This window comes from Schistocerca nitens, chromosome 2 (assembly GCF_023898315.1).
Source record: "Schistocerca nitens isolate TAMUIC-IGC-003100 chromosome 2, iqSchNite1.1, whole genome shotgun sequence".
Taxonomy (NCBI): Eukaryota; Metazoa; Arthropoda; class Insecta; order Orthoptera; family Acrididae; genus Schistocerca; species Schistocerca nitens.
In genome coordinates this window covers 779,150,180-779,169,774 of record NC_064615.1, presented here as the reverse complement: position 1 = coordinate 779,169,774, position 19,595 = coordinate 779,150,180, and the positions used below count along the sequence as shown (strand labels likewise).

General features: G+C 43.8%; 1 protein-coding gene across 1 annotated transcript in view; it reads right to left on the bottom strand.

Annotated features, from left to right (window-relative positions):
* The window catches only part of LOC126235325 (uncharacterized), an 88,297-nt gene that overhangs the window by 53,674 nt on the left and 15,028 nt on the right, over nucleotides 1-19,595 (bottom strand). Inside the window, exon 2 of the mRNA XM_049944048.1 lies at nucleotides 12,507-12,626. Within this exon, the coding sequence (XP_049800005.1) occupies nucleotides 12,507-12,626 (120 nt within the window). The remainder of the gene's footprint in view (nucleotides 1-12,506; nucleotides 12,627-19,595) is intronic.

Genomic DNA, 19,595 nt, shown 5'->3' with positions numbered 1-19,595 from the left:
CCTTACGTGCAACTAAAAAGAATCAGAGAATTTTTACCTTTAACTAGTTAACCATTTCAGCAGACACTAATTTTCTATCTGTACAGGACAGGCTAAAATGGAGTGGACATGAGAAACACTGTACGCTTAGTACTTGTTACTTCTGCAAGCAGCTCATGCTAGTCCCAAGTCTGCAGTGTTTGAAGAAACTAATGTCATGGTCGTGTCTGTTACGAACTAGTTAGGTGGTCAAATGATACCATTTTACTGTTGCTAAACGTCAACGCAGCTGGATATATATTGTCACCTGCGAGCAATAAGGTTGATAGTCCACAGCTCGTGGTCGTGCGGTAGCGTTCTCGCTTCCCACGCCCGGGTTCCCGGGTTCGATTCCCGGCGGGGTCAGGGATTTTCTCTGCCTCGTGATGACTGGGTGTTGTGTGAGGTCCTTAGGTTAGTTAGGTTTAAGTAGTTCTAAGTTCTAGGGGACTGATGACCATAGATGTTAAGTCCCATAGTGCTCAGAGCCATTTGAACCATTTTTAAGGTTGATATGGACGGATCTTGACATGCTATTCTTCCAATAATTTCCTTTCTTGGAGTGCAAATTCACTTTTGTGAAACTACACGACACGGCATTTAGTGGTTTCAAAGGCATTTGGTACATACCAGTGGCTTAGTTAGGGCCATCAACAGTAGAATAAGTGACTTGTCACAACAAAATTTCTGAATATTATTCAGCTATAATGTATCTGCTCAAGGGCTTTCAACAATGTGTCTGATGACGTGAAATATTGGTGTTTATTATAGCCTGGGAGTTTGTTGCGAAAGGATGAACCTCACTATCTCGAAGGGGTTGGTGTCTGCAAGATGGCTGATGTCATGGCGTTCTCATGTAGCGTAACGGGCAGCTCGCGTGCTTGCCGGACAAGGAAGTGAGCCAAGCCGCATCGGATCCATGTGGAGGACCGACGACCGTGGGCTCTACTGACCAGCATGGACGTGGTTTTTTAGGCGGTTGTCCACGTTCGCTTAGAGAAATGATCGGCCGGGCCGCACATTCCGCCTCGGAGAATGCGATACATAAACAGTTACCATACTACAAGACGCAGAACGAATTTACACGATTCACTGGCAGATGGCGCACATACGACTTCACTCTTTTAGGTTTCGTTGACGACTGTGGTGCCGTAAAAGACACTCAGCAGAATCCTGGAAAGAGCAGACGTGGCACTAGGAGGCATAAACTCGAGGGAAAAGAAAGAAACTGTTAACTAAGACTAGTCTATTACATCAATAAATGTATCAGTAGCACCTGTGAACCAGTTTCCTGTGCGACATGTGCCAGTAGTATTGGTTCATTTTCTGCTTTGTCGAGGAATAACACCTACTGCAGAAACAACTTCACTGTGCAGTAGAAGACTACCCTTACGCTATAAACACTTAATAGTCCGTATCAGATAGGTATAAAGCTATGTTTTCAAGCGTACGCCACTAAGCGAGATGGCGCAGTGGCTGGACTCCTATTCGGGAAGACGACGGCTCAAATCCCCTACAGCTGTCCACAATTAGGTTTTTCCGTGATTTCCCAGAACGCTTAAGACAAGGGACTCCTTCGAAAGGGCGCGGCCGTTTTAATTCCCCATTCTTCTTGAACCCGAGCTTGTGCCCTGCCTCCAGTGACTTGGTCGTCGACTGGACATTACAGCCGAATCTCCCTTTCATGTTAAGTCTATCCTGTTTCATGGTACTTCTTAGTTTAACGTGTTCTTTGTTTCACAGCTGCATTCGATTTAGGTGTTCGTTGCGAGATCCGGTGTATAAGGCACAATTAATCAAGGTTTTATTAGATTCTCAGGAGAAAATTGTGATATCTTTCCATATGCAACCTTAGGATATTTTTATTTACATGGCTGTTGTAGAGATTTGAAATTTCATTCTCAAAAGTTTCTTTAGAGAAAATCATTGATAAACCGTGTGAGAATGTTTAATACCTCCGAACCGGCCATATGAATAAAAATACGATGATGGTGGCGTGTGGAAAACTCCTTAAATACCTTCTATAATTACTTATACGCTACATAATACAGGCAAGTTTTAAATTTAGTGATTATACTGTCTCGAAAACTTGCGATCCATAACGGATGTAAAGTGATACTCGACCATTGCCGTGGAGTTGTAGTGGACAGTTATTACTGACCTTTGCTTCACAAAGTGCGACTATGCTAACAGGGATACCCGCTTCCCTTGAATGGACGTGCCAATTTGATATTATCAGTCGTTATTAGCATAACTATTGCACGCATAACTCAGACGGTGACGCAACTACGGCTCCCAGCTGCAACGCAGCGGATACGCAATATTCTACACATATCGCTCTGGTCGTCCCTTTATAGCTGTTCTACAGCCGATTCTTTCCCCATCTTTGTCAGAAATAAACAAACTCCGTTACTAATGTCGCTAATACGTCCCAATGAGTGAGGTGGTAAAGTGCGCATCACACTGGGAGGACTGGTGTTCAGACACTAATTTAGGTTTTGCGTTGGTCGCTTGAAGCCTTGTGCGCCCTAGGCTCCGATCATTGTCCAACAGAACTCGTACTCCATCTGTAATGAAATTATGATGTTGCCTATTCAAAAGTTACATGGAAAGATCTGTTTGAAGGGTACCTCCAGATTTAGACAGAAGTGTGTTCTTTAGTTGTAGTGCTTTCACTCTGCTGATGTCATATACAGGGCAGTTAATTTAACACTTTGCGGAAAGACTCGGACAAAAATGTACTGTCAGTCTGTTTACATGGAACGAAATAAAATACGGAATTATTGCAATAAACGAATTTCAGGCATGAAGACTTTCTGTGAGATCTTGCCTCCTTCTGTACGCCATCCCATAAAGCCACGTTTGTGATGAGTAACGTGCTAATACGTTGTGGAGCTAATTAAGCAACAAAAAACTAGAAAAGGCGTTGAGTTGGATCTGTCGCTGATTCACGGCGAGAATTGTCAAAGTTATCTTCCGAAAGTGATTTCTGCCATTTTCGTGACTGTTTATAAAGCAGCGTTGGCACAACGTTTAATAGACAAAGTTTACCACTCTCCTGTGAGCAGTGAAATAAGAGTGCGTAGTGTTTCTCTGTCTCCGTTTCTTATCTTTTTGTGAGTGTTGGAGGAGTGTGACAATTTTCACTAGCATCTTTCTTTTCCACGATCGCTCTGCCACCAACAAAAAACCAATCTTTTCCGCTGATGATGAAGTATGTGGAATACGGTACTACATGACGCAGGCTGTATCTAACGCCATTGATAGAGCACTGATTGCTCATGTTAGCTGGAAGACGTAGGCCTGTTCAGGGGCGGAATCGAGTACTTCATGGAATCGAAAGCTCTGTTATGGAAAATTAAAAGGAATCTCTTCACATTCGAGAACCAAGAGGTAGTTGGATGACACTTGATGCACGCGGCCGTAAACGGTCTCAGATGTGTGTGTATCTAACGTGTCAGTGTCCAGACGGCCTGATTTACTGCGCCTCGTAAGCACTTGGTGTCGCCATTCTGAAGTTAGGTTTTTGAATAACTGTTTACTTTTTGTGTAAAAATAGAAATAACACTTTTTAGATTAGCGTGTTTTCTTCTCCGTGAAGAATTTATTACGCAGTTATAAGGTAACAGTACGGCACAAAAAACAGGCAGACTTTTTGAAAACCAAAGGATTACTCTTAGCGAAATTACGTGTGATTGAATATTCTTTTTCAAATACCTGTTTCCATGCGACGTCCTTTTCAGGGTCCCGTACCTCAGCCAGTAAAAAAGGAACCCTGATGGGATCAGTTTGTTGTCTGTCCGTCCGACTGACTATCTGTCTGACTGTTGAAAACTCCTTTTCTCAGGAACGGGTAGACGTTTCAAGTTGAATATGTAGCTTACTAAGGCCTGCGGTCCCGCGGTGGTGTAAAAAATAGAAGCTTGTTTGCAGTCAAAAGATATCGTATTTGTGTAAATATTTTTGATACTCTCAAACTCACTCACAAAAACCTGTAGAATGCTTCCAGTTGGTCTAGAGTCATGATATTTGCCAAGTAGTAGTGAAGGAAAAATCTGAAGTTTTTAATTTGTAATTATATCACACGAAAAAATATTTCTTTTGTCATTTCTTATCCGACGTCAATCTTGAAATTAAAACAATCAGTAGTTCTGCATTCAGGCTGACTGGGTCGCAATGGTAAAAGTCAGAGTTCAGGCAAGGAATAACTTCATTGCCCATATGACGCGTTTCGGAATGTATCCATCGTCAGGTATTTAGGAGCGATTGCTGCACGTAGATGCGGCGATTCAAGTTGTATCTGAAGCAAACATTCGAACGCTAGTCTGTTGTTTCACATCTAAGGTGAAACGCCATACTATGTGCAGCAATCCTCCTGCATATCTGCTGATAGATAAATTCCGAAACGGTTCATATGAGCAACAAAGTCCATCCTTGCGTGATGTTGGACCCAGTTAGCATAAATGCAGAACTATTGATTATTACAATAATGGTCGCCTGCCTCCTGCAATGACTTTGTTAGGTCTATGCTATCGCAATTCAAACGTTCTCGAAAATCTTGGAATCCCAGGGACCGATACCTTGCCAGCATGAACGTGGATAACAGTAAAAAATTGTATAGATTCTCGATTCCCGGAATGGATGAACAGTCTACACACATAATTAACTGAGCGCTTAAAAAATTGTTGAATTGGTTGCCAAATGAAACGCAACTAGTTAAAAAACCAATGACTTTATTTCACGCGTTTCAGGAGACACCCATCGTAAGATAGTCTGGAAACCAAAATACGGAAAACAGTAAATATACAAAGATATAGAGAGCAACATGGCAAGAGTACAAGCATTACGAACTTGGTCGTGTTGAGAACTGACATACACACCATGATCATCTAGGTATTCAAATGCATAAAGACAAGTTGTGACTGATACAGCTGTGATGGCGGACTGATTTCAAAACTACATCGTGCTTTCTAGGTAGACAATTTACGCCACCAGAGGGCGGTGAAGCATACATAGATTGTGCCGCATAGCGGCCAAAACAGAATGATAAATTTTAATTTATTTACATATAATTGTGAAATATAAAACACAAATTTCAGAAAGGTATACAAAGCAAGAAAGTTAAACATCCCGTAAAACAGTTTTTTACATCGGTATAAAATGTCATCAATAAAACAGTCATATAAAATAATACGCGTAAGGCATACAAACCAGTTGTAGAAAATGAAAATTATGCACCAATGACATATTGACAAAAAGTGTGAACCATACTACATAGTGCCGGCCGCGGTGGCCGTGCGGTTCTGGCGCTGCAGTCTGGAACCGCGGGACTGCTACGGTCGCAGGTTCGAATCCTGCCTCGGGCATGGGTGTGTGTGATGTCTTTAGGTTAGTTAGGTTTAAGTAGTTCTAAGTTCTAGGGGACTTATGACCTAAGATGTTGAGTCCCATAGTGCTCAGAGCCATTTGAACCATACTACATAGTAACATACAATGAAACGTATGAAATTTCAAAGTTAGAAAAACAATAAAAAAGCAGTCGGGCATACGACACTAATAAAAGCAGTCACAGGATCAGGTAATGGAGCTAGTACTACTGAAATCAAGATAAAGGTGAAATATATAAAATAATTATAAGAAAGCCCCAAGTATACAAAGCATTATGGAGAGCGTAGTAATGCTTTGGGCTTTATATCACAATTTGAATACATAATTAAGTTTCCACGGAACCCTCAGTGCGTCAGTCCTACTCCCACCTAGCCAATTTTTTACATAACAAGTGTGCAAACGAAAGCCCGAATTCCCGTAGCACGAGTCTGCTGGAAACAGATGCACACCCGGAGAGAACTTTTACTTCCACAAGCAACGGCTATTGTTCTGATACAGACTGCAGCCGACGCGAGCCGATCGGCAGCGTGTAACGGCAGTTGTTCCCGGGCGTGGTACTGGAATACTCGACGTCAGCTTCGGATACTCGGATAGCGCGACGTAGTGGGCCGGTGGCTCACCCCGTGTGGCAGGCTGGCGCCCCTCGAGTGGCAGGGCCTCGCCGACATCCGTCGCTGTGTATATTTAGGCTGATCATCTGGGCCGGGCCACGTCTGCGTTCGCTAATGGGACCAGACGCGGCCGCTCCGGGCTGGCCAATCCTCGCTGCCGGCGGCGTCCTTTATTTGTACTCAGCTGCTCGTGCGGCGTGCACACTTCACTTAAATTTTGTGCTAACAACACTTCGCTAACGAGATTAGAGCTGTCATCATTCCAGGGGCAGAAGACTACTAATGAGTACGCGAAAAGCATGAGAAACGGAGAAGACCCACAGGGAGCGTCTCACATGTAGTGTTAACCCTTTGAAACATAAGGCTTCAGAACCACTACTTTTCCAGAATCTTACCCTTGTTTCGGATTATATTTCTTTGCGAAATGTAGATTTATATTTTAATGTGAAGATACGGGTTTCGCGGTGCAAGAACATTACTTTAAAATAAAAACCGGACAAGTGCGAGCAGTATTCGCGCTCTCAGTGTTCCGTACAAATTAAATTGTATATGTAGATGATGAAGATGATGGTGGTGATGATGATGGTAGTAACAATAATTTTGTGTGGCTCAGTGTCCTGGTCCAAGTCTTTCTATTGGTCGCCACTTGTGCGACTTGCGCCGGCCGGGGTGGCCGAGCGGTTCTAGGCGCTACAGTGTGGAACCGCACCACCGCTACGGTCACAGGTTCGAATCCTGCCTCGGACTTGCATATGTGTGATGTCCTTAGCTTAGTTAGGTTTAAGTAGTTCTAAGTTGTAGGGGACTGATGACCTAAGGTCCATGGTGCTCAGAGCCATTTGAACCATTTTGTGTGACTTGCGTGTCCGTAACCTACGTCAGTTACCGACCCAGGGAAACAGGACCGGCAGTTTAACGTGGATTCTGAACCAAATGTTGTTTCTGATGACTCCTCACATCGTTGAGAGGTGAAGGCTAGACGTACGCTTTACCGCTAAACCAGCGACATGTATGTGGATAGTCCATCCATAGGTTTTGACAAGTGAGTTTGCGAGTATGAAAATATGCTATATATATCGCCGTATCTTTCGACCGCTTTGACTTAGAAGTTTTAAATTATTTACACCGCGAAGGGACCGCAGACCTTAGTATTTGACATAAAATTCAATTTGATGACTATCCATTTCTGGGAAAAGGTGGTCTTAACACGTGAACAGGCAGGCAGACGGACAATAAAGGGCAAACAATTTTTTTTATGTGACATAATTAACAATTTTTGGCGCTGAGCACTATGGGATTGAACAGCTAAGGTCATCAGTCCCCTAGAACTGAGAACTACTTAAACCTAACTAACCTAAGGACAGCCGGCCGCGGTGGTCTAGCGGTTCTAGGCGCTCAGTCAGGAACCGCGCTACTGCTACGGTCACAGGTTCGAATCCTGCCGCGGGCATGGATGTGTGTGATGTCCTTAGGTTAGTTAGGTTTAAGTAGTTCTAAGTTCTAGGGGACTTATGACCACAGCTGTTGAGTCCCATAGTGCTCAGAGCCATTTGAACCATTTGAACCTAAGGACATCACAAACATCCATGCCCGAGGCAGGATTCGAACCTGCGACCGTAGCGGTCGCGCGGTTCCAGACTGAAGCGCCTAGAACCGCTTGGCCACACAGGCCGGCAACAATTTTTGGGTTTTTCCCTTTACTTGTACTGTGAAACCTAGCCTCTTGTCCAATTTTGTGATTCTAGTACGGGAAGTACCCTACAGGTCTTGATGAATGAGTTTGCGAGTATTGAAAATATGACATAAATGGCCGGGTATATTTAGTTACATTTAATGTTCCACAACGCCAAGTGATCGTAGACCTTAGTAAGTGATACAAATTTTACCTTCGTACCTACACCCGTGCCTGAGGAAAAGAGGTCTAACTGTCGGACAGACAGACAGACAGACGGACAATAAAGTCATCCTATAAGGTTTACATTTTTACCAATTCACGAGCGTTCCGTTTTTACTTATTCACGTATGGAACATTAAAAGTTTTAGTTGTTTCCAGACTATTATTACCGTGCGGAAAGGGAATAAAATAAATCAAGATACAGCTCTTGTATTAGTATTATCCGCGCGTATTGCGAAATACTTCTGTTCCATATACGACAGGTGATATTTCCTATTGAAGTGTGTAAAAGCGACACATGTACAATTTACTCTGCCTGCGACCGCGTGGTATGCCGTGGAGGGTAGGTGGCGTACCAGTGTCGTTTTCCTCCTACCTGTTTCATCGGATGGGATGTGGATTTAGAGGCTTCGGGTACTCTTCTGTATCGATCAGAACACTGTCTCTTCAGTGTGTCAGTTACTGCTGATTCCATTGTCCAACAATTGCCTGGATCTATTAAAAAGTTCCGTAACGCCGTGAAGCGCTATGAAAATTGCAACTCACTCCTAACTCTGGCATTTGCAAGAGCTGTACTATCTCATCAACTGTATTGGGGCACCTATTAACGGACATTAATTTGAGGTGTTCGCCGTTATGAGGGCGTGACCTCTGACGGGTACACGTTCAATGAGCTCTCTGGTTGTCTGTGGCTGAGTGGCATGTAGTGAAGTCATCCCGAACGTACTCAATTGTGTTCTTCTGGGTGGATCTCTGTGCAGGGCATTCTATTTCAGGAATGTAACTGTCCACACATCATTATCTTACAAACGCTGCTTTACGACAGGGTGCATACATCATTTCAGAACTGTTCCTGTACTATACACAGAATGCAATCCTTTACCATGTATCCACATCATTGTGCATTTAGTGTTCTCTTAAGCGCAATAAGAGAACTACTCCCTAACCACGAACAAAGGCTCTATACCGTACACTACCATCTCCGTACATCACTATTGGCAGTACAGAGGATGGCAGGTATCGTTCTTGAGGCATTCGCGAACCTCAAACCATTTCATCGAGTTGCCACAGGGTGTAATGTGATTCATCCCTCCAAATCACACGTTTCCAGTCATCTACTGTCCAGCGACGCTAAGCATCGCTTACAGAAATGTGTTGCTTATGAGCTGCTCGACCATCGTACCCCATCCTTTTTAATTGCATACGCACAGTAAGGACGCAAAATTCAACACAGCTATATACTGTAATTTTACTCCAGAACTTGTTCAAAATGGTGTACATGTAGATAAAGACAGTGACGTGCTCGGCGTCTGAAAAGAACTAATCGACGGTTTTTTGTGGGGCTCTTGTGCTCCCTACTTTACTGCATAACTCTGAAATGAAGCAATTTAAGATAAAACTTTATTTTGTTTTTATGCGTATATTACATTGACGAAGTATTATATATATCACATAAGCCAAAACATAAAGACCACTGCTTAATACCGTGTTTGTCCGCCTTTCGATCGAAATACATAACTGATTCTTCGTATCTGGGATCCGACAGTTTGTTGGTAGGTTTGTGGAGGTATGTGGCTTTAGAAGTCTACGCACAGGTCATGTAATACGAGTAAACAACGGGCCGCTGATTTGCGTACGTGATGATAGCGCGCGATAGCGACCCAGATAGATTCAGTACGTTTTATAACAGGCGAATTTTGTCCCCGAGACATCAACACGAGTTCACTGTAAAGCTCCTCAAACCACTGTAGCATGGTTGTGGTTCCAAGACAGATGACATCGCCGTCGGCGAGGACATCAAGCATGAAGGAATGCAGGTTGTTCGCAGTTGTCAGCGTGTCTTCGATTACCACCACAGGTCCCTTTCAAGACCAGCAGAATGTGTTCCATAGCATAATACTGCTACCGCCAGCCTGCATCCACTGCGCGTTGCACGTTTCGACCTGCCGTTCACCTCGATGACGGCGTTTGTAGAGACGACCATCGACCAATCTAGCAACAATCTGATTTACTCAAAGAGCCAACTCGTTTCCATTGTTCGACGGTCGAATCCCGATGGTTCCATGCCCACTGCAACCGTAACTGACAATGTCTGGGTCAATATGTGAACACGTAGGGGTGGTCTGCTGTGGAGCTCCATGTTCAACTATGTACGATGAACGGTGCGTTCCGAAACACTTGGGCGTGCACCAGCATTGTGCTCTTTCAGCTGAGATGCCACAGATCACAGGGCAGACCCACGTTCTGTGAAGAGTAATAGACATCCAACTGCTTAGCGCTTAGTTTCACTGTCCTTCTACTTCTTGCCGTAGATTCTCGCGACAGTAGCACGTGAACATTCGACCAGCTTCGCCGTTTTCGAGATACTCGTTCACATACTCTGCGTAATAATAATCTGCCTTTGTAAAAATCCCTTATCTCTGTGGATTTCCCCATTAGCAGACCATATCTTCGGAAGGGTGATTCCCTGTCCATGTCTGCTCCGCTTATATGCTTTTGTTGCCGCGTCTCGTAGGGGGACATCCTATGATACCACACTCAACAACTCGCCATCCCACCTCGTGCGTGGGTGGGGTGGGGGGGGGCTACTTTGAGATCTTCAGTGTGTACCCCGTTTCTTATTGTAGATTACAATTCTACGGCAAAATCTATATGCGGTCTGTCTGAAGCATTTTCTACGTTTCGGCACAGGTGGCGCTGTAATCGGATGAATAGAAACGGGCACACAAACGTAATTTAGGACATGGTACTCAATGGCCCTTGAATATCGAATGGGGCCCCACCTCCATGCTGCGAGGCTAGGACAGATCAGTATCTTATAACTTTTGATTGGAAACCCCATTCGCAAAGTTGTTTTCCTCCGACATATCGAATAGGGGACTATTCGACGGCCACTGTGGCAGTGGCTCGAGGAGAACGCTACTCTACTTTTCCAATTACACTTAGTGATCCGCTTTTTAAATGACAGTTTACAACAGAGCAGCATACCTGCGGAAATGTCAGCACAGACGGTTCTGATGCGGTCAGCCACGTCTTCACGGCCTGTTGGCACTTGCTGGTACACCTTATCTTTTAAATATCCCCACAGAAAGAAATCCGGCGACCTAGCGGGCCAATTATTAGGGGCACCTCTGCCGATCCACCGACCTGTGTAAACATTATCCAAAACCTCCCGGGCTTCAATCGCGTAATGCGCTGGGCAACTGTCGAGCTGAAGCCACAGTCGTCGAACATCCAGGGCAATATCCTGTAGTAGTACCGGTAGTTCCTGTTCCAAAAAACGTTCGATATTTGCGTCCGTTCAAAGTGCCGTCCATAAAATACGGACCACTGAGTATGTTCCACGTGATGCCACACTATACGTTAACCGACGAAGGACGTTGATGGTCAGTTTTCCGGAACCAGTTGTGATTGTCTACACTCCAGTAATGCGTGTTATGCCGGTTAACGCTACCATGGTTTGTGAATGTAGACTCATCTGAAAATAGTACCTCGGCAAAGAACGTGGGTGTTGTTTACACTTGTTGACGTGCCCCGTGACACTACCTGGCTATGGAAATCGACGCCGTGAAGTTCTTTATACGGTGACACATAGTATGGATGATACTTATGACGATGCAGTATTGTGACAGTATTAGCCACGGACATACAGGAATCGCGGTGTAATTGTCGGGCGCTCATCCGTGGGTCGTGGTGCACTGCCGCTAGTACAGTTATTTCATTAGCTTCTCCTGCAACACGTTTGCTTTTGCCAGTCTGCATGCTGCCATCAGACATAAAGGCGTTCACATCCTTGTAAAAGAACGAACGAGAGCGAGCTTTATCTGGAGAATGCTCGGCATACAAGGCTACAACAGCCTCAAGATTTCTGTTCCGTTCTCCGTGAATCAGGATAATTTGAATTTTTCTTCTACGGTTCTGTCCTCCAAAAGATAAGTGGATGTACAGACAATCAAAACAGCGGAAATATTGTATCTGTTCTACGTCTTCACGATACGTGAGCTTAGGTCGCAGTGTACTGCTTGATCTGATACGTCGTGGTTCGCTACACGGCTGCGGTGACGACATGTCGGAGGAATACGACTTTGTGAATGGAGTTTCCAATTAGAAGTTGTTGAAATACAGGCCTGTCTAATCCTCGCAGCATGGAGATGGGGTCCCGCGTGCCATTGGATGTTCGAGGGCCATCTGTAGTGAAACGAAGAAAATGCTTCAGAAAATACGAATGTCAATTTTGCCGTAGAATCGTAACCTGCAATAAAAAATGGGGATTCCCATCGAAGATTTCAAAGTTGACCGCCACGACCTACACGCATGGCGTCGAGTGAGACAAACAAATCGGAATTACAACTTTTTTTTTATCAGATGTGCAGTTTTCGAGATATTTCAATGACTTGAGTTAAAATGACATGGTGCTTGCTGATGCCGGTGTTTCGAGGGGCGTTGTGCAAAGAGAGAAACGTCGCCCGTCGACTTCGCTGGCCACTCTTTCATGGGAGATCATTCAGCCGTTTTTGCGAGTTTCCGAAGCTGGAGGGAAACCGTCGAGAGCGAGAGTGTGGGAGTCGGCGTGGCGAGTAACCTGCGCGGCTGACAAATGGAGCGGCCGCGCCGCACAAAGGCGGCCGTCACTGCTGGGCTGTCGCAGACGCAGACGGGGCCGTACCACGCTGCCCTGCCCAGCCCTGCCAGCTTATTTTTACTGCCCGCGCTGTCTGCGGCGGCCGCCGTAACACAGTTATTTCACGTCGCCTTTGACAAACAGCGGGTCAGAATTTGATTCAGCCCTGCAGCTTCGAAGGAATGAAGAAGTGCCTTATTGACAGTTCGTTACACACAAGGATATGCGGAAATGCTTTTCACTCACCTGTCCTCTGTAGGTGCTACACAGCTAACACAAACAGTGACCTGCTTGACTAAGTTAGTCCCAGCTCCAGCACTCGCAAAAATAAATGGTGTATGCCATTGTTAGCAGGCAAGTCAGCGAGCAGCCATCAAACGTTTCTACATTCACTACCATTTGTTAACTGTCCTGTCCTTAACGGGAGATAGTACAGACACTGAGCAGGAGTTCAAATCCCCGGCCAGCCATCCACATTTAGGTTTCTTGTGTCTTCTTTTCCTAAATAACCTAAGGCAGATGTCAGGATGGCTCCTTTCAGAAGAACACGGCGGATTTCCTTGCACATCCTTGTCTGAGCCGAACATGGACTTACCTCTGATGACATCACCATCGACAGCACGTTAATCTTAATCTTTTTTTTCCTGGCATTTTCAAAGTAACCATACTGGCATTTACTTTTACCACACACACACACACACACACACACACACAATGGTTCAAATGGCTCTGAGCACTATGCGACTTAACTTCTAAGGTCATCAGTCGCCTAGAACTTAGAACTACTTAAACCTAACTAATCTAAGGACATCACACACATCCATGCCCGAGGCAGGATTCGAACCTGATACCGTAGCGGTCGCGCGGTTCCAGACTGTAGCGTCTAGAACCGCTCGGCCACCCCGGCCGGCCACACACACACACAAACACACACACACACACACACTTCGCTCTACAATGTCACATAACCCTTTGAGACCTGAATGATTTCTGGAGGAAGGAACATTTTTCTTCGTGCGATAATGCTCTCAGGTGATTTTTTAATGATTTTAGAGGCAAGATTTATACAAAAATATATACCAGTTTTCAAAATATACTTTGTACACTCGGCTTAATTTTATGGACTAAAATAACTAGTTATTAAATATTCTGTATTGTAGTTAATAAAATGATCATTCAATAATTAACATGCCAAGTAGCAATAACTGTATTCAGTTCTACAACGGAATATAGCGAACCAATCATATCCGTGCATTCTGGTGGTCACGAGCTGCTGCTACAGTCACTTGCTGATATTTTCATAGTGACGCCCAACTGTTGGCAGCAAATCGCGCATCATAAAAAGGCTGAACATTCGCAAAGGTGTACCTCAGGTTTCCTTTGGGGAAAAATACTTCTATTGCAGTTAAGACCCGGTAAAAGTTAATGACCGAACTAGGTGGCGCAGTGGTTAGCACACAGGACTAGCATTCGGGAGGAATAGGGTTGAAACCCGCGTCCGGTCATCCAGAATTACGTTTCCCCTGATTTCCATAAATGAATCCAGGCAAATTCCTGGTGGGTTCCTTTGAGAGGGCACGGCCGATTTCTTTCCCCATCCTTGACACCATCCGACCTTGTGCTCCGTCTGTAATGACCTCGATGTTAACGTGGCGTTAAACGCAATCTTCCCTTCTTCCTTTTAAAGTTAATGTACGTAATTGTAAACAGAAGGTCAGGAAGGGCTAATGTTCAAGATTGACTATATAGAAACTTTTTGTTTCTTGCTTCATTGGATTTCGGGGTGTGTCCATACAACATCTCAACAGCCGAATGTCAATTATGACGATAGGACCGTAAGGACAACACAACACCCAGTCGAACGGAGAAAATCGCTGACCCTGCCGGTAATCGAAGCCGGTGCCCTTCACCTAGCAATCCGCCTCACTGACCGCGCAGCTACCAAGGCGGACTCACAGAAACGTTGGGAAATCCATAAACAGGCGAAGAGCATCATTTAGTATAAGTTACCCAGTATGTACCACTGTTGGGAGCCTTCTATTTAAGTCTGGTGTTGCTCGCAACAGACGAAAGTTGTCAGTGGTATTTCGCAGTATTTGATCTCTTTGTCTAGTAGCTTTATTCTAAACTTCATTCTTTATCATAGTTGACGGGTCTTTCTGTGTGTGTGTTCGCTTCATTTAGGTTCAACATTAGAAACGTTCCGCACCTAAAAGAATTTTCCACTTCTTTCACTGTCGTATTCATTCTCCGTCATTTGCCTCGACGGGCCTGGTGGTATAGTGCTAAAGCGCCGGACTGGAAACCGATATGCGCGGGATCAAATCCCGACGGTACCATGGAAATTTTCAGTTTACGTTTAATCAAGCTTTCAGTGATGGGAAGAGTCACCAGCAACGACACGTTGTTAGGGTCTACTTTAACCTGTAGGTGCCCTTTCCTCGATTGTTTTAACTAGGGACCATTAGGGACACGAATTGAAAGACTTGCACCCTGTCATTGAGCCACAAGCAATAATTACTATCCTTTGGCTCACTTCTTGCAAAGATTGCTACTGATGTGTAATACCGCATGCACGTTTTGACAGTCAACTGTATAATAATTCTCAGGTAAGATACCTTCATGGCGCCATAAATGTCAGTCACCATGACGGTAGGAATCCGTCAGCGCTATCTTTCTCATTAATTTTGTTCTGTTAGTATTCGTACTTTCACTGCCGTTTGTGGCGGATGTGGGGCAATTTACTTAGACAGTCCTGTGAAGCCACCTAAAACCTACACTCATTGTGATCGAGGAGATTGAGCAACGATCATTAATCCGCCACAAAGCTTTCAGCCCAGTCTGATATTCGTAAGCCACAGCATGCCCACTTATGTCGTATTCATAGCTCTACATCCATTCTCGATATGACTTTTTGTCATTGAATTTAGCACCATTCTTAATTTGGCGCAACAGCACCACAAGATCAGTAACTGCACATGGGAATGTTTTTGACGTGGTCAGTGAAATCCCCGCGCATATCCGACTGGGAAACTGCGAAGTTTTACATTAGTGGGACGGATGCTACCAACGCTTTGTCAGATGTCCTGTAGAGAGAACGTTGACTGCCTCGTCAACAGCCTCGGTTCCAAAATTGATGCCCTGTTAGTTGCCGGGGGCGTGGTGCCGGTGGCCACGACGCGGGAGTGTAGGTGGTTTTATCTGGGCGCCGTTAAACGCTTGTTGCAGGTCGTTAGGACGCTGTAAATACGCCGTTGCCCGCCTATCGGCGCCATTATCACAATAATCATTGGCGGAACACTAGCAGCTTATTAACGCCCGGCTTGTTGAACAAGAACATTTCTTGTCCGGCTGCAGAGGGCAACTGACGCGCGCTTGCTTCTTTTTCCACTTCTCTCTGTGTTAACGATGTAATGAAACGACGTAGCAGTGTTAATTGGTTACTAATTCGGCGCAATTTGCGAGCTAAAAACAATGCTAACGCGGCGATCATTACGACGTGGTTGTACAGGAGCAAAGTGCCCCAAGCTCACATCTGGCGTGCCAATTCGCACCCTGCACAGGGATGGCTCTCTCTGTCGATTGTGTACAGGTCTGTGTAATCCATCTCATTACAAACTTAGTATTTCACGTGATGTATTTATTGCAGCAACGCCGAGCATAAGTAATCTTCCCAACGTCTGGAAAAATTTCAAGTTCTTGCACCGACTTGTGATACAAGTGATGTAAACATCATGTGTAATACGAAAGAAGTGACTTACAACACATTCGTTCGACCGATTCTTGAGGTTTGTCCTCCGCGTGCAACTATTACCAGATGGGATTAAGACAGGAAATAGAGTAGATGTGTAAAGAATAGCGGCATGTGTCATTACCAATTCGTAGTGCCAGGAACAAATCGTTTTATTCTGTGGCCAGTTTCTGTAGCTTTTTTGCTAGTTTTTTAGTTCGTTATTTTTGCCATATCTTGTTGTTTTTCAGTGTTGTGTTGAAAATGAAACAATACCTATCAATTACAGTTAATCAACATCACATTTATGTATGTTAGTGAAAAAAGAATCGTTTGTGTTAAATCCATTAAGTCCAGTCAGTTATAGTAAAAATAACTCTGCCACTATACACTACTGAAAGTTGTTCGGAACGAAGCATTTCATAACTTCAAAGTTATTTTCTGCGACATGGTAGCACCAGTTCGTCAGCACATGGCTCTATCGTAAATACAGCCGTCCACACTCTGCATTTGGAAAGGGAAGACGAGCTACCTTCAATACAGCACGAGACATGTGATAGTAACCAAAATTTTAATTGTCATGAAAGTTTGTTTTTCCGCAACATTATGAAAGGATTTGTATCCTTTCGTGATATACGGTACACAACTTACGTGATGGGAGCGATTTAATGGAAATAATTTTTTCTTAGGCCAATATCGCCAAATATTATTTATTTCACGATGGCCGGTTTCGGCAGAAGATTGCTGTCATCATGTGATCTTCGTAAATTTAACGTGCATACATATTAGTCACGTAGCGGTATCACATTCCACTCACAGTGTAGCGTAAGCAGATCGGTGTGTCAGTAATAAGGAGATGAAAATATGCAATACATATAGCACCAAATTTCATTGCTGAAGTGAAGTACCTTAGCTGCAAAATGTAACGTCGTTAACCGACATCATAAAGGTAGGAACTGACAAACAAATGTGCTTACTCTGTGTTATGAGTGGAATATAGTGCCGGTATGTAATTAATAGGTATGCACTTTAAATTTACGAAGATCACGCGATGACAGCAAGTTTCTGTCGAAACTGGCCATCTTGAAATAAATTTGTTGCGATCTTGGCCTCAGAAGAAATTCCTTTCCATTGCTATATCTTTACGGAAGATAACTGTCATTGCAGGTATATATAAGACACTTTACGATGTCAGCGTTAATACAGGTCATCTTCATCATCCTGCGGTTGAAACAAGAAGCTAGGGATGAGAACACAGGCCTGCATGGATCTATGGCCATAAAAATTCTTAGCCTATTTTGAAAGAGGAATCGAGACCGTTCCCGTGTTTCCTTAACCTCTGCTTGAAGTATTTGCTTTTTCATTTTTCTCCATATCTTGCTGATTTCATCACTATGATTACTTTTTCACAATTATGCAACAATCTTCAAACACTCTTAACTCGAAACAGAGGTAACAGTTTTATCCGGCTGCCATTTTAATATTATAAATCTAATTTCAACATTGAGTAACAGTAAGATTAATGGTATTTTTCCACGGGAACGGGGAAAATGCCAAACTTCTTGACATTTCGTAATTACCGCCGTTTTGTTGTATGAAATTTCCCGCCCCCTACTAGTTAGTTTAATAAGCGCGCAAGCGATGGGAAAAAGCTTAGCAAACACCAGTGGCAGACGCTACAGGCAATGCATTCTGGATAGGGAGAGAGAACTACTGTTAGAATACGGAGAGCTATGTATTTCTTCCACCCTAATATGTCGCGAAAAATGACCAAAACTGGAGACTCTTACGCGCCATTCCCGGATGGATAAGAAAAGGAGGAAATTATACTTGTATCCTTCTCCATACATCGTAAGACGACTTGCACGCTATAGAAATAAATGTAATTATAGGCTGTAGTCCTGTTCGTCAAAGCATTTGACGAAGGTGAGATGTAATGCTCTCGATGACTGTGTTCAAATAACACCTGAGTTCTGGATATGTGGATGGAATTGGAGGAATGCCAACTTTGTCCTTGAAACCCCATGGTAACAGATCCCACCCTGAAAGGTGCGGCGAGCGAGGTTGTCTGTTATTAGAAGGTGGACACGCGACCAGTCGATCCATGTGGCAGATTCTGTTCTTTTCTGTGGTTTGGAGAAAATGTGGAAACCTGAGCCTGTGTGGTTACACGGGTACTAGACTAACAGCCTCTCCTTCGTCGTACGAGAGCTGTGTCTGCCCTTGTGCCGTCGGAATAATCAGCCAACTGTAGAAATGTCGCATACACACCGAGGGCGCTATTTTTTAAATAACACACTAATTTTTGTATTATTCTCGAAGCATCAAGTTTGCCAAGATCATTAGCAATCCTTTTTGTTGCTATGACCGGTTACGACAATTCCACGCTGTCATCATCGGATCTTGTAACTTTATTAGCTGAGGCTTTCAGTGTTGTAACAAACATGAACATCTAATAAAGTTACAAGATCCGACGACGACAGTGTAGTTCTTTCAAAACTGGTCGAAGTAATAAAAAGAGTTGCTAGCGATCTTGGCAAACTTGATTCTTCAAGAATACTATAATATTCAGATCGCAACGACTGACGCAATGTCAAACATATATCGTACTTTTTGTTTCATTTAGATAATTCCTCCTAGAAGATTGAAGATTCTGACGCTTGTCATAATAATGTTGGTGGGTTAGTCGTTAACCGTGTCTCGTAGAAAGTTCATCGTGTGAAGCCAACACCGACTCAAAGGAAGGCCTCGGCGCTTGTTGGTGACGTCACGTCAGCTAGGCACGGCGAACGCCAGGTCTGTTGCAGGGAAAAACGCCTGGGCGTGCTTATCACTATAAATCTCTTATTTTTGGACAAAATGTTTGGTATTGTTTTGGATTCTGCAGTTTTATTTAGATGAAAGATTTTCTAACTATCGTAAAGCTACAAACGAAGATCATAGTTCTGTATTACTGAATCAAACGTAGATCAATATGAGAAGACGCTTTGCCCCATTGCAAGCTTCGGAAATTTTACATTCGCGTAACTATATTTACTTGATCCATTTTGCTATCGAAACTTACCCCAACCCCCTTCCAATGAACTCGTTTCTTTTATTTATGTATTTCGTTTGACATCGTCACTGGAAATGTGAACTAATTTACATCCGTAAATGTCCAACTGTTGCCAGTCATTAGATTACAGTCGTTTTCAACGAAAGGAATTCTAAACAGGAAACAAAATAGCTTCATACATCGAAAATACTGCTGAGCTTAACTTTTTTAACATGCACATTAGAAAAGATAAATATTCCCCTCTTGCAACTGAAAGGAGAAACTTTATAAGATAAAAA